Source organism: Oncorhynchus mykiss, chromosome 6 (genome assembly GCF_057628025.1).
Source record: "Oncorhynchus mykiss isolate SJ-2025 chromosome 6, ASM5762802v1, whole genome shotgun sequence".
NCBI lineage: Eukaryota > Metazoa > Chordata > Actinopteri > Salmoniformes > Salmonidae > Oncorhynchus > Oncorhynchus mykiss.
In genome coordinates, this window is record NC_143027.1 from 9,617,610 (window position 1) to 9,631,271 (window position 13,662).

Genomic DNA, 13,662 nt, shown 5'->3' on the forward strand with positions numbered 1-13,662 from the left:
AGAGAAAATACAGGACATAAACCAATGAGAAATAAAAGGACTGAAGTCAGAGAGGGAAAATACAGGACATAAACCAATGAGAAATAAAAGGACTGAAGTCAGAGAGGGAAAATACAGGACATAAACCAATGAGGAATAGAAGGACTGAAGTCAGAGAGGGAAAATACAGGACATAAACCAATGAGAAATAGAAGGACTAAAGTCAGAGAGAGAAAATACAGGACATAAACCAATGAGAAATAAAAGGACTGAAGTCAGAGAGGGAAAATACAGGACATAAACCAATGAGAAATAGAAGGACTGAAGTCAGAGAGGGAAAATACAGGACATAAACCAATGAGAAATAGAAGGACTAAAGTCAGAGAGAGAAAATACAGGACATAAACCAATGAGAAATAGAAGGACTGAAGTCAGAGAGAGAAAATACAGGACATAAACCAATGAGAAATAGAAGGACTGAAGTCAGAGAGGGAAAATACAGGACATAAACCAATGAGAAATAGAAGGACTGAAGTCAGAGAGGGAAAATACAGGACATAAACCAATGAGGAATAGAAGGACTGAAGTCAGAGAGGGAAAATACAGGACATAAACCAATGAGAAATAGAAGGACTGAAGTCAGAGAGGGAAAATACAGGACATAAACCAATGAGAAATAGAAGGACTGAAGTCAGAGAGGGAAAATACAGGACATAAACCAATGAGAAATAAAAGGACTGAAGTCAGAGAGGGAAAATACAGGACATAAACCAATGAGAAATAGAAGGACTGAAGTCAGAGAGGGAAAATACAGGACATAAACCAATGAGAAATAGAAGGACTGAAGTCAGAGAGAGAAAATACAGGACATAAACCAATGAGGAATAGAAGGACTGAAGTCAGAGAGAGAAAATACAGGACATAAACCAATGAGGAATAGAAGGACTGAAGTCAGAGAGGGAAAATACAGGACATAAACCAATGAGAAATAGAAGGACTGAAGTCAGAGAGGGAAAATACAGGACATAAACCAATGAGGAATAGAAGGACTGAAGTCAGAGAGGGAAAATACAGGACATAAACCAATGAGAAATAGAAGGACTGAAGTCAGAGAGGGAAAATACAGGACATAAACCAATGAGAAATAGAAGGACTGAAGTCAGAGAGGGAAAATACAGGACATAAACCAATGAGAAATAGAGACCTTTAAACGCTACTGTACTTTCCTCAGTGGCAAAAGTGTTGTCAGCGCTGAGACAGTCTATAGAGTAGCTAGCTAAAACTAGCACAACCACAACCACCACTCTGTGTCAGCTCACCACAAGGACAGCTGTGTATACTTTGGTAGCTAACTTATCTACCGTACATATGGTGTAACTATGAACAACTGTTCATGTATAGTAGAAAGTATAGCTCTTCTTTGCAGTCAAAGTGTCTAGGCTAAGGAACTTTTATTCTATAAATAGGCTCCCAAAAGACAAACCTATTCTATTAAAGTCTTCTGACCTCTACAAAATACCTTCCTTTCACAGGACACCATTCCTCAACAACATTTCTTCACTAAATCTGCAGTTCTTGGTATTAGGACTCAATGTCGTGTACATGAGAAATATCATCCTTTCATGTACTGCAAATTCCCTCTTGTAACATGGACACTCTTACTGACAGTTGTGGCTGCTTTGTGTGATGTATTGTTGTCTCTACCTTCTTGCCCTTTGTGCTGTTGTCGGTGCCCAATAATGTTTGTACCATGTTTTGTGCTGCTACCATGTTGTTTTGCTACCATGTTGTTGTTATGTTGTGTTGCTACCATGCTGTGTTGTCATGTGTTGCTGCCTTGTTATGTTGTTGTCTTAGTTCTCTTATGTAGTGTTCTCTCGTTGTGATGTGTGTTGTGTCTTATATTTATATTGTATTTATTTGTTTATTTTTAATCCCAGCCCCCGTCCCCGCAGGAGGCCTTTGGCCTTTTGGTAGGCCGTCATTGTAAATAAGAATTTGTTCTTAACTGACTTGCCTAGTTAAATAAACAAATTAAAACACTAACCCTAATCCACCACTAAAACTAACCATAACCCACTGGTAAGGCCAACCCTAAACCACTGGTAAAACTAACCCTAACCCACTAGTAAAACTAGCCCTAACCCACTAGTAAAATTAACTCTAACCCACTAGTAAAATTAACTCTAACCCACTAGTAAAACTAGCCCTAACCCACTGATAAGACTAACCCTAACCCACTGGTAAGACTAACCCAAACCCACTAGTAAAACGAATGAACCCTAACCCACTGGTAAGATTAACCCAAACCCACTAGTAAAACGAATTAACCCTAACCCACAAAACTAACCCTAACCCACTGGTACAATGAACCCTAAACCACTAGAAAAACTAACCCTAACCCACTGGTAAAACTAACCCTAAACCACTAGAAAAACTAACCCTAACCCACTGGTAAGATTAACCCTAACCCACTGGGAAAACTAACCCTAACCCAAGAAACTAAACCTAACCCACTGGTAAAACTAACCCTAACCCACTGGTAAGACTAAACCTAACCCAAGAAACTAAACCTAATCCACTGGTAAAACTAACCCTAACCCACTGGTAAGACTAACCCTAACCCACTAGTAAAATGAACCCTAACCCATTGCTAAGACTAACCCTAACCCACTAGTAAAACTAACCCTAACCCACTGATAAAACTAACCCTAACCCACTGGTAAGACTAACCCTAACCCACCAGTAAAATGAACCCTAACCCATTGCTAAGTCTAACCCTAACCCACTAGTAAAACTAACCATAACCCACTGGTAAAACTAACCCTAATCCACTGATAAAACTAACCCTAACCCACTAGTAAAACTAACCCTAACCCACTGGTAAAACTAACCCTAACCCACTGGTAAAACTAACCCTAATCCACTGATAAAACTAACCCTAACCCACTGATAAAACTAACCCTAACCCACTAGTAAAACTAACCCTAACCCACTAGTAAAACTAACCCTAACCCACTAAACTAAACCTAACCCACTAGTAAAACTAACCCTAACCCACTGGTAAAACTAACCCTAACCCACTGGTAAAGACTAACCCTAACCCACTAGTAAAACTAGCCATAACCCACTGGTACAATGAACCCTAACCCACAAAACTAGCCCTAACCCACTAGTAAAACTAACCCTAACCCACTGGTAAAACTATCCCTAACCCACTGGTAAAACTAACCCTAACCCACTGGTAAAATGAACCCTAACCCACTGGTAAAACTAACCCTAAACCACTAGTAAAACTAACCCTAACTCAATGGCAAAACTGACCCTAACCCACTAGTAAAACTAACCCTAACCCACTAGTAAAACTAACCCTAACCCACTGGTAAGACTAACCCTAAGCCACTAGTAAAACTAGCCTAACCCACTGGTAAAACTAACCCTAAACCACTAGTAAAACTAACCCTAACTCAATGGCAAAACTGACCCTAACCCACTAGTAAAACTAACCCTAACCCACTAGTAAGACTAACCCTAACCCACTAAACGAACCCACTTACATTTAACTTAACCTTTCAGCATTTCGCTGTGTTGAAAGTCAGAAGTCAGGTTTAACTGTGTTTCTACTTTGTGTGGTACTACGGTACCTATACCACTACCAAGCAATGCCAGGTTGCAGCGTTGTACAGTTGTCTTTAAAATGTGTTTCATTCGATCTGAATCATTGGAAATAAACTCCAACCTAGACTCATAGGAAACACAAGTGAAATAGGCACAGAGTAAAGGTATGTTTTCTATGCTAATACAGTGCTTGTTGTCTAGTACACTCGGTCGATGAAAATGGCATCTGTCTGAGAGCAAAGCAACAAAAGCTCCTTAAATCAAACACAGAGAAATGGACGAGAGAGGAAAATACTTGAGGTGAGGCAGACGGAGGTCAAGTGGATTTCAACTACTCAGGTTTTATAATGGGAAAACTTTAGATGGGAAATAGGAAGAAAGCAGGAGTGTCTGTAGGTGCAGTAGCCAGAGAAAAGTCAATTATACAGCACTATCAGAGACATGAAGCACTACTCAATTCCACTAGTTTTCAACATTTTCAACCCCCCCCACCCCCCCCCCCCCACTCCTCACAAAAAAATCTAATTTTTATGAACTCCTCCCAGTGTAAAGTTATGTCTAATTTCATGGAAATGGACTTGAGAAATAAAAAAAAGGTAATGATAAGAATAGTTAAGAGACAATTACGTTTTGGGAAGAAACGGAGAGGGGCATACTAGAGGCAGCCTATACACAAACTATTCAAAGTCTGGATGCAATCTAATAGAATCCAACAGAAACAGCTTTTTTTTTCTTTCTCCAACACAAACATATTAAAGTACCAATCTAGATGCAAAGTGTTTGGACCCATTAGAGTAGGATGATGAGGTCTACATACGTATTGCTTTCAGGATCATATTAGAAGCATTGCAGGCTTTTAAGCCTCATGGATTTCTCCTAAATATTGGAGGAAACTGTTATTAGTGTAGACATAGACAGGGCTCAAGCCTCTAAAAGCACAAAAATCAATCTGGGGAAACGAGGCTGAATCTATACTGTTATGGGTTTTATATTCAGAGTATACTCCCCATCCATCTAGCTGGGACTTAATGCAGCGGCTGGATCTCACAAGCCCAATGAGAGCATTTAAACTATGGGCAGCAGCGCTGCGCAGCCAAGAAATATGAACAGACGGATCCTATGACCATCAATCACAGTGATCATGTAAATGCATGCTAAGGTTAACGCTCATGATATAGGTACAGCGCTAGGCTTTCCTAAGGCTAACGCTCATGATATAGGTACAGCGCTAGGCTTTCCTAAGGCTAACGCTCATGATATAGGTACAGCGCTAGGCTTTCCTAAGGCTAACGCTCGTGATATAGGTACAGCGCTAGGCTTTCCTAAGGCTAACGCTCATGATATAGGTACAGCGCTAGGCTTTCCTAAGGCTAACGCTCATGATATAGGTACAGCACTAGGCTTTACTAAGGCTAACGCTCATGATATAGGTACAGCACTAGGCTTTCCTAAGGCTAACGCTCATGATATAGGTACAGCGCTAGGCTTTCCTAAGGCTAACGCTCATGATATAGGTACAGCGCTAGGCTTTCCTAAGGCTAACGCTTATGATATAGGTACAGCGCTAGGCTTTCCTAAGGCTAACGCTCATGATATAGGTACAGCGCTAGGCTTTCCTAAGGCTAACGCTCATGATATAGGTACAGCGCTAGGCTTTCCTAAGTCTAACGCTCATGATATAGGTACAGCGCTAGGCTTTCCTAAGGCTAACTCTCATGATATAGGTACAGCGCCAGGCTTTCCTAAGACTTTTCTAACAACATGCATGTATTTATTTGATTTCCTTTTAAATGTGTCAAATCCATTAGAGGTGTTCTGTGTAGCAAATGTGGAATTTCACGCTGCTTTTCTAAAATGTGTGAGTTTCAGAGAGTTTGTTTAATATTGAAGAGTGTGCAGTTGCGTCAGCAGTCAATGAGTTGGTGTCCTCTAACACCATGAGGATGTTCTATGTATGTGTAGTTGTGTTGTTGTAAAGTTGTGTTGTTGTAAAGTTGTGTTGTTGTGAAGTTGTGTTGTTGTGAAGTTGTGTTGTTGTGAAGTTGTGTTGTTGTAAGTTGTGTTGTTATAAGTTGTGTTGTAAAGTTGTGTTGTTGTGTTGTTGTAAAGTTGTGTTGTTGTAAAGTTGTGTTGTTGTAAGTTGTGTTGTTGTAAAGTTGTGTTGTTGTAAAGTTGTGTTGTTGTAAAGTTGTTGTAAAGTTGTGTTGTTGTAAAGTTGCATTGTTGTAAAGTTGTGTTGTTGTGTTGTGTTGTTTTGTTGTTGTAAAGTTGCAACGTTGTAAAGTTGTGTTGTTGTAAAGATGTGTTGTTGTAAAGTTGTTGTAAAGTTGTGTTGTTGTAAAGTTGTATTGTTGTAAAGTTGTGTTGTAAAGTTGTGTTGTTGTAAAGTTGTGTTGTTGTAAAGTTGTGTTGTTGTAAAGTTTCATTTGTCCCATGTTTCATTGTATCTTATTCTGTACTGTCTCTGCTTCCTCTTGACCAGGACTCCCTTAAAAAAATATATTACATCTCAATTGGACTGGTTAAATAACAGACAAATATATATTTTTTAAAAACAGATAGAGGAGGATTTAGCAGATACAAATATACTTATAAATACTATACTGTGTAATGAGAATCTTAGAATCATACACTATATATACACAGAAGTATTTAGACACCCCTTCAAATGAGTGGATTCTGCTATTTCAGTCACACCCATTGCTGACAGGTGTATAAAATCGAGCACACAGTCATGCAATCTCCATAGACAAACATTGGCGGTAGAATGGCCTTACTGAAGAGCTCAGTGACTGTCAACATGGCACCGTCATAGGATGTTACCGTTCCAACAAGTCAGTTGATCAAATTTCTGCCCTGCTAGAGCTGCCCCAGTCAACTGGAAGAGCTGTTATTGTGAGGGGAAAAGTGGTAGGCCACACAAGCTCAAAGAACGGGAATGCTGAGTGCTGAAACATGTAAAAATCATCTCTCCTTGGTTACAACACTCACTACCAAGTTCCAAACTGCCTCTGGAAGCCATGTCAGCACAAGAACTGGTCGTCGGGAGCTTTGTGAAATGGGTTTCCATGGCCGAGCAGCCGCACACAAGCCTAAGATCACCATGCACAATGCCAAGTGTCAGCTGGAGTGGTGAAATGCTTGTCGCCATTGGACAGTGGAAACACATTCTTTGGAGTTATGAATCATGCTTCACCATCTGGCAGTCCGACAGACGAATCTGGGTTTGGCAGATGCCAGGAGAATGGTACCTTCCCCAATGCATAGTGGCAACTGTAAAGTTTGGTGGAGGGGAAATAATGGTCTTGGGCTGTTTTCATGATTCAAGCTAGGCCCCTTAGTTCCAGTAACGCTACAGCATACAATGACATTCTAGACGATTCTGTGCTCCCAAATTTGTGGCAACAGAATGGGGAACGCCCTTTCCTGTTCCAGCATGCCAATGGCTCCATGCACAAAGCGAGGTCCATACATAAATGGTTTGTCGAGCTCGGTGTAGAAGAACTTGACTGGCCTGCACAGAGCCCTGACCTCAACCACATTGAACACCTTTATGATGAATTAGAATGCCGACTGCGAACCAGGCCTAATCGCCCGCACTAATGCCGAATGGAACCAAGTCCCCGCAGCAATGTTCCAACATTTAGTGGAAAGCCTCCCCAGAAGAGTGGAGGCTGTTATTGCAGCAAAGGGGGGCCTACGTCATACTAATTCTTATGATTTTGGAATGAGATGTCCGACGAGCAGGTGTCCAACATACTTTTGGTAATGTAGTGTATTTCTCCAAAATAATATCTACGGCATAGCCTTGTTCAAAGGGAGTGCGTCATATGATGCAAAACACATATCAGCTTTTTCTCTGTACTAAAAGTGCTCCATGTTGAAAACTTGACTGCTGACATGTATCATTTTGGGGGGAGGGGGGGTTGTATGAACGGTTTATCTGACAACTTCACAAAAATTATGCCTGCGCATCGATGTGGCCCGAAGGAATGCGTTGTTATGCTTCTGAACAGTCAGATAGCTAGCAACAATGACAAGAATCTGCCTTGTGGGGAATCATTGGTGTTTTGACTAATGTCATGTCTATGCGAATATGGCTTAAATTCACAAGCTAGCCAACAAACAACTGTAACAATCTATTTGAGAGACAACAAGTGTTCATTGTGCAAATGTATTTATGTTTTCAATAAACATTTGGAGACAAAAAATATATAGTTTACATGTTGTCAACAGTCTAAGCTAACCCTGTCTGTTTCGTCCCACCAACCCACCTATGAACCGTGGACTAGTGTTGTAGTCCTTTAGTGAGATTTAACAGCATTATTACAAGCAGTCTGCGGTAACACATTTCTATCCAGTGTTTTCACTTTAGTTGAAACTTTGAGTCCAATGCCTGGTCAATAACTACAGACAAACACACAATAAACAAGGTGCTTTTCCCACATGTCAACACATAATTGGCTTCTCTTGGAAAAGAGTCACACTTCTTTTTATGTTATTATGACTGAGGCCCAATTTTCCATGGGGGTTTAAGATTTCTGTTGTTTCTATTGGGGTCAAAAATATCAACAATTCCGGAGGGATTGTAATTACGTCAGCTCTTGTTAATTATGCTAGCTCATACGTAGTTACGCTAGCTCATACGTAGTTACGCTAGCTCATACTTATTTACGCTAGCTCATGATCGTCAACATTTGTCACTATCTTTTCTATAAACTTCCTGAAAACATGGTCTATAACTCAGGTATTGACCTTAATTGTTTACGTTTGATGTGATGCTTCTACAGTGCAATACGGTGTCCATATTAGGACAGCCTCAATCTGAGGCCTAATATGGCCACCGTATAGGCAAACCGTTGGGGGTAATTCTGACCAAAGGTAGCGTAAATGGAACGTAATTCCCTTTTAATGCACTTCTCCCTCTGCGTATTTTGACCTTGAACTTAAAGTGGAACTGACAGCGTTTTAGCAACATTAAATATGATTGAAATCTGTTCACATACACCCTCAGGAAGAATATGATGTCTTTTTTGTTATACAAGCGAGCACTTAGATATTGTCCTTTTCATGTTTTCATAATTTCATAGAATGTTTGGGAATGACAGAGTAAGGCATTGGTGAAAATGTTGTAGGAATATAGAGTGGGAATGAGGATGTGCATTTGGACAATTCATAGACACTGCAGTAAATAAAATTGCCGTAGCCAATCAGAGCTACAATAGGCCTATATGCAAATGAGCTCTTTGCCACACAGACCTGCCATCTTTGACTTTAAACTGGACTGTGTGTTTACAGGCACTATTTAAAAATATATATATATTATTTAACTTTTATTTAACTAAGCAAGTCAGTTAAGAACAAATTCTTATTTACAATGACGGCCTAATTTTTACATTGACTTTGACTCCTCTTTATGAAAGTCTTGGTGTGTTTGGACTATGATAGTTTGTTGGTGATGTGGGCACCAAGGAACTTAAAGCTCTCGACCAGCTCCACCACAGACCGGTCGATGAAAATGGGGGCGTGCTCGGCTCTCCTTTTCCTGTAGTCCACGATCATCTCCTTTGTCTTGATCACGTTGAGGGAGAGGTCGTTGTCCTGGCACCACCCGGCCAGGTCCCTGAGCTCCTCCCTACAGGCTATCTCTGAGCTCCTCCCTACAGGCTGTCTCTGAGCTCCTCCCTACAGGCTGTCTCTGAGCTCCTCCCTACAGGCTGTCTCTGAGCTCCTCCCTACAGGCTATCTCTGAGCTCCTCCCTACAGGCTGTCTCTGAGCTCCTCCCTACAGGCTGTCTCTGAGCTCCTCCCTACAGGCTGTCTCTGAGCTCCTCCCTACAGGCTGTCTCTGAGCTCCTCCCTACAGGCTGTCTCTGAGCTCCTCCCTACAGGCTGTCTCTGAGCTCCTCCCTACAGGCTATCTCTGAGCTCCTCCCTACAGGCTGTCCCTGAGCTCCTCCCTACAGGCTGTCTCTGAGCTCCTCCCTACAGGCTGTCTCGTCGTTGTCAGTGATCAGTGCTACCACCAGTGTGTTATGACTTTAGTGTTAGTTTACTGTCGATTTGTAGCCTACATTTTGCATCATTCCATTCTGTTGACCTTTCTTTCCTCTGTCACGTCAGTGTAGTTGTTCCTGAGGATCGCTAGCATTACTGGATCATACTAGGCTAACGTTGTGTAGTAAACATGCAGTCTATTTTAATCATTATGGAACTCAGAGATGAACTCAGTTTAAACCTGGAGCCTGCCACATGTCATACAATCATCCATGATTAATGAGGATTAGGGTAGATTTCTAGCACTTTTTCCACCTTCCAATATTTCAGGGATTGAAATTCATCAATATATTTAGTGTGCAAAGGCTCTCCTGTTTTTTTTATGATTCATACATAGTTGTGTGTGCCTAAATAAACTACAAGATCAGAGTATTTATTAAATCTACCAATTGGTGCTGAAACGGAGACGAATATGCATATGTTTAGATGGCTTTCTTTCATTGATCCCTATATTCTGAACCTGTTCTCTCAATGTATTCTCCCGAGACTGTCGACACAATTCTAATTAAAGGTGCACCGTGTTTTAAACGGAGAGCTTAATAAGATACCTTTACTGGAAACCGTAATGAATGACAAATCCACGAGAAAATCTGTTAGCCAGCAAGTAGGAGGGTTTTCAGCTGTTGAAGTACATTATTCTGTGTGCTCAAGGTAGCCACCCCTGTAGAGCACATTACCTGCCTGCCAGTACATCATTTGGGACGGATCCTGCCGGAACAGGATCCGGCAACTCTCAGTTTTGGACCGTTTCATTCCGGACACCCATTTGCCAGGATCTAGCATGAAAAATAATGTTCACTGTTCGCTTTTATTATAATTTTTACATTGCAATCAGAGAACTTTGACTCCTCTTTAATTCTCCTGCACCCTAAAGAAAACCTAATGTGAAAACATGCCTGATATTCTAATAATTGATTCACGTGGGGCCGGCCCGGGTATATGGTTTGTGCAACATTGTAGCCTATATAGACCAACTTGTGGCCATTGCTGTGGTGAGAGAAAGAAGTGTGCCTGTATCTCTCACAGAACTACTGTAAAATTTGATTCACTTTCTATGATCTCTCTCCCTCTCTCTGCGCTGATAGAGACGAGCCTTCACTTCATCATTTATTTCCTTATAGAATCATAGCTGCGGGAAGTGTCCTGGAGGTGCCACACCCCTGATAAATGTATATACATTTGCCAAAGTTATAGAATTACTGCTGTCTGTCCAGAAATAAATTAAATCATTCTGAATACTACACCTGGAGTGAGCCTATATTTAGTCATAGAGGATCAATAGCTTCTTTTTAAAAATAGCCTAGCTGTGGATTGTGCGTAGCCCAATCACAAGGAATGCTTACAGCATGCAGCTAAAACAGGCCTTTCCCAATATTTCAAATACAATCGTGGGAAAACACAGATTGAAAAGCAAATGGCTCCTGCTGAAAAGAGAATAATCGAATCTGTCTGTAGGCTACCAAGTTATAGACCTATTCAGAGAACATCATTGTTTTACAAAGAAAAACAAGAGAGATAAGCTTTTGGCAGGAGCGCATTAGCCATGGCTGGTGAGTGAGCTGTGCATCATTGGGTGAGTCAGTGAAACCGGAAAGCTTTTTTAGGACTATAATTTCCTCTTCATATTGTACAATGTGTTTGTCTCCGTACAACTAGGTTTAGGCAATTGATGGATTCAAGACAAGGTAGTTTTTATTTATCTCAGATTCTCAGTTTGTCAGTATCAAGTAGCCTGTCATTTCAATCATTTGTGAGGTTTTAAAAATATTCTTCTAGTCTCCAATAATCTAAAACGATGTAGTATTGCATGAAATTAGTTTATAAAAGCAAAACAAACAAAAAAATCCTTTGCAACTTCTGCAAGTGCCTCTACTCTGCTGCTCTATACCAGTACGCAAAAGTGTTGATAAACGCATGCCATGCTTTATTATAAAGAGGATTTTTGTTTTATGCGTTTCGGTACCTCAGAGCCCCCCTGGGTCAACCCCGTCTCAAGCTCATTTTTTGTTCCGGCACCTCCCAATTTACAAATGAAGCACCGGCGCCTGCATTAGGTAAGTCTGAATACCAACTACGGAGAAGTAGGTAGGAAAGACATACATTTCCTAAGTCTGAATCAGGCCCATAGTGCATCTTGTGGTCAAAAATGTATAATAACGTGCATTGTTTTCTCTCCCTATTAACGTTCTACAGATCTGTATACCACCATCAATAGACACATTTAAAGGATAAAACATTTTACGTGTTTGATGAAGATGCTCACAGGCATACTTTGTTTTGTACGTACACATATCTGTCTGTCCTTATCCTACCTCATTTGACCCACACTGTACATGAACGTTTTTTTTTCTTCTATTGTGTTATTGACTGTATGTTTGTTTTACTTTTACATGTGTAACTCCATGTGTTGTTGTTTGTGTCGCACTGCTTTGCTTTATCTTGGCCAGGTCGCAGTTGTAAATGAGAACTTGTTCTCAACTGGCCTACCTGGTTAAATAAAGGTGTTCTGGCCTACCTGGTTAAATAAAGGTGTTCTCAACTAGCCTACCTGGTTCAATAAAGGGGAAATAAAAAGTGTATTGCTGATGTTGCGTGTGTATGAGAGCAGGAGGAAAGAGGTGAGAATATAACAGAGCCAGTGAAGAAGAGGAGGAGCAGGAGGAAGAGCAGGAGGTGAAGGAGGACAAGCAGTTGGAGCAGGAGGAGGAAGAAGAGTTAGTGGGGGAGGATGTTTACTCACTCTGCATACAGAGTCCGTCAGTACAGTTCTGGGACTGTAGGACCATACCCTCGCAGTCCTTGCCTCCATTTTTGGGTGCAGGGGCATTGCATTCTCTCCTGCGCCAGTGAGTGCACTCTGTACCACAAGTAGACCACTTACTCCACTCTGTCCACAACCCGTCAACTGTAGGGGAGAGTGAGAGATACAGGGTTCACTGGGATACAATATCAACACAGTTGATCTGGCTCTGAAGGTAAAATACAGAACAATACAATACAGAACAATGCAATATAGTACAGTACAGAGTTAAATGGAGTAGTATAGTATAAAACAGAATATATTATAATATACTATAGAACACAACAAAGTAGACTAGAACACAAAACAACAGAATAGAACAGAGTAGACTAGAACACAACACAACAGAATAGAACAGAGTAGACTAGAACACAACACAACAGAATAGAACAGAGTAGACTAGAACACAACACAACAGAATAGAACAGAGTAGACTAGAACACAACAGAATAGAACAGAGTAGACTAGAACACAACACAACAGAATAGAACAGAGTAGACTAGAACACAACAGAATAGAACAGAGTAGACTAGAACAGAACACAACAGAATAGAACAGAGTAGACTAGAACATAAAACAACAGAATAGAACAGAGTAGACTAGAACAGAACACAACAGAATAGAACAGAGTAGACTAGAACATAAAACAACAGAATAGAACAGAGTAGACTAGAACACAACACAACAGAATAGAACAGAGTAGACTAGAACAGAACACAACAGTATAGACTAGGACAAAACACAACAGTATAAAACAGAGTAGACTAGAACAGAACACAACAGAATAGAACAGAGTAGACTAGAACAGGACACAACAGAATAGAACAGAGTAGACTAGAACACAACACAACAGAATAGAACAGAGTAGACTAGAACAGAACACAACAGTATAGACTAGGACAAAACACAACAGTATGCATGTCCATACCAGTGCAGAGGGAGGTGCAGGCCAGCTTCTGGGTTGCCTGTCCATCACAGGGGGCTCCTCCGTTGAGCGGGGCGGGATTGGTACAGCTGCGGGTACGCTTTTGGTAACCGCGGCCACAGCGACTGTTACACACTGACCACTCTGTCCATGTCGACCAGCCACCGTTCACTATGGTAACAGAGAACGGGGAGAATAAACGTCTACGCACACACAAAAAAAGTTTGAATCTCCTCTTATATTTGAATCTTGGTCCCATTTTTTAAAAAATAGTTGAAGTGTG

General features: G+C 40.9%; 1 protein-coding gene across 1 annotated transcript in view; it reads right to left on the reverse strand.

Annotated features, from left to right (window-relative positions):
• Nucleotides 1-13,662, reverse strand: part of unc5ca (unc-5 netrin receptor Ca) — a 290,202-nt gene that overhangs the window by 65,145 nt on the left and 211,395 nt on the right. The window contains 2 exon segments of the mRNA XM_036979368.2: nucleotides 12,395-12,559; nucleotides 13,383-13,550. Of these exon segments, the coding sequence (XP_036835263.2) occupies nucleotides 12,395-12,559; nucleotides 13,383-13,550 (333 nt within the window).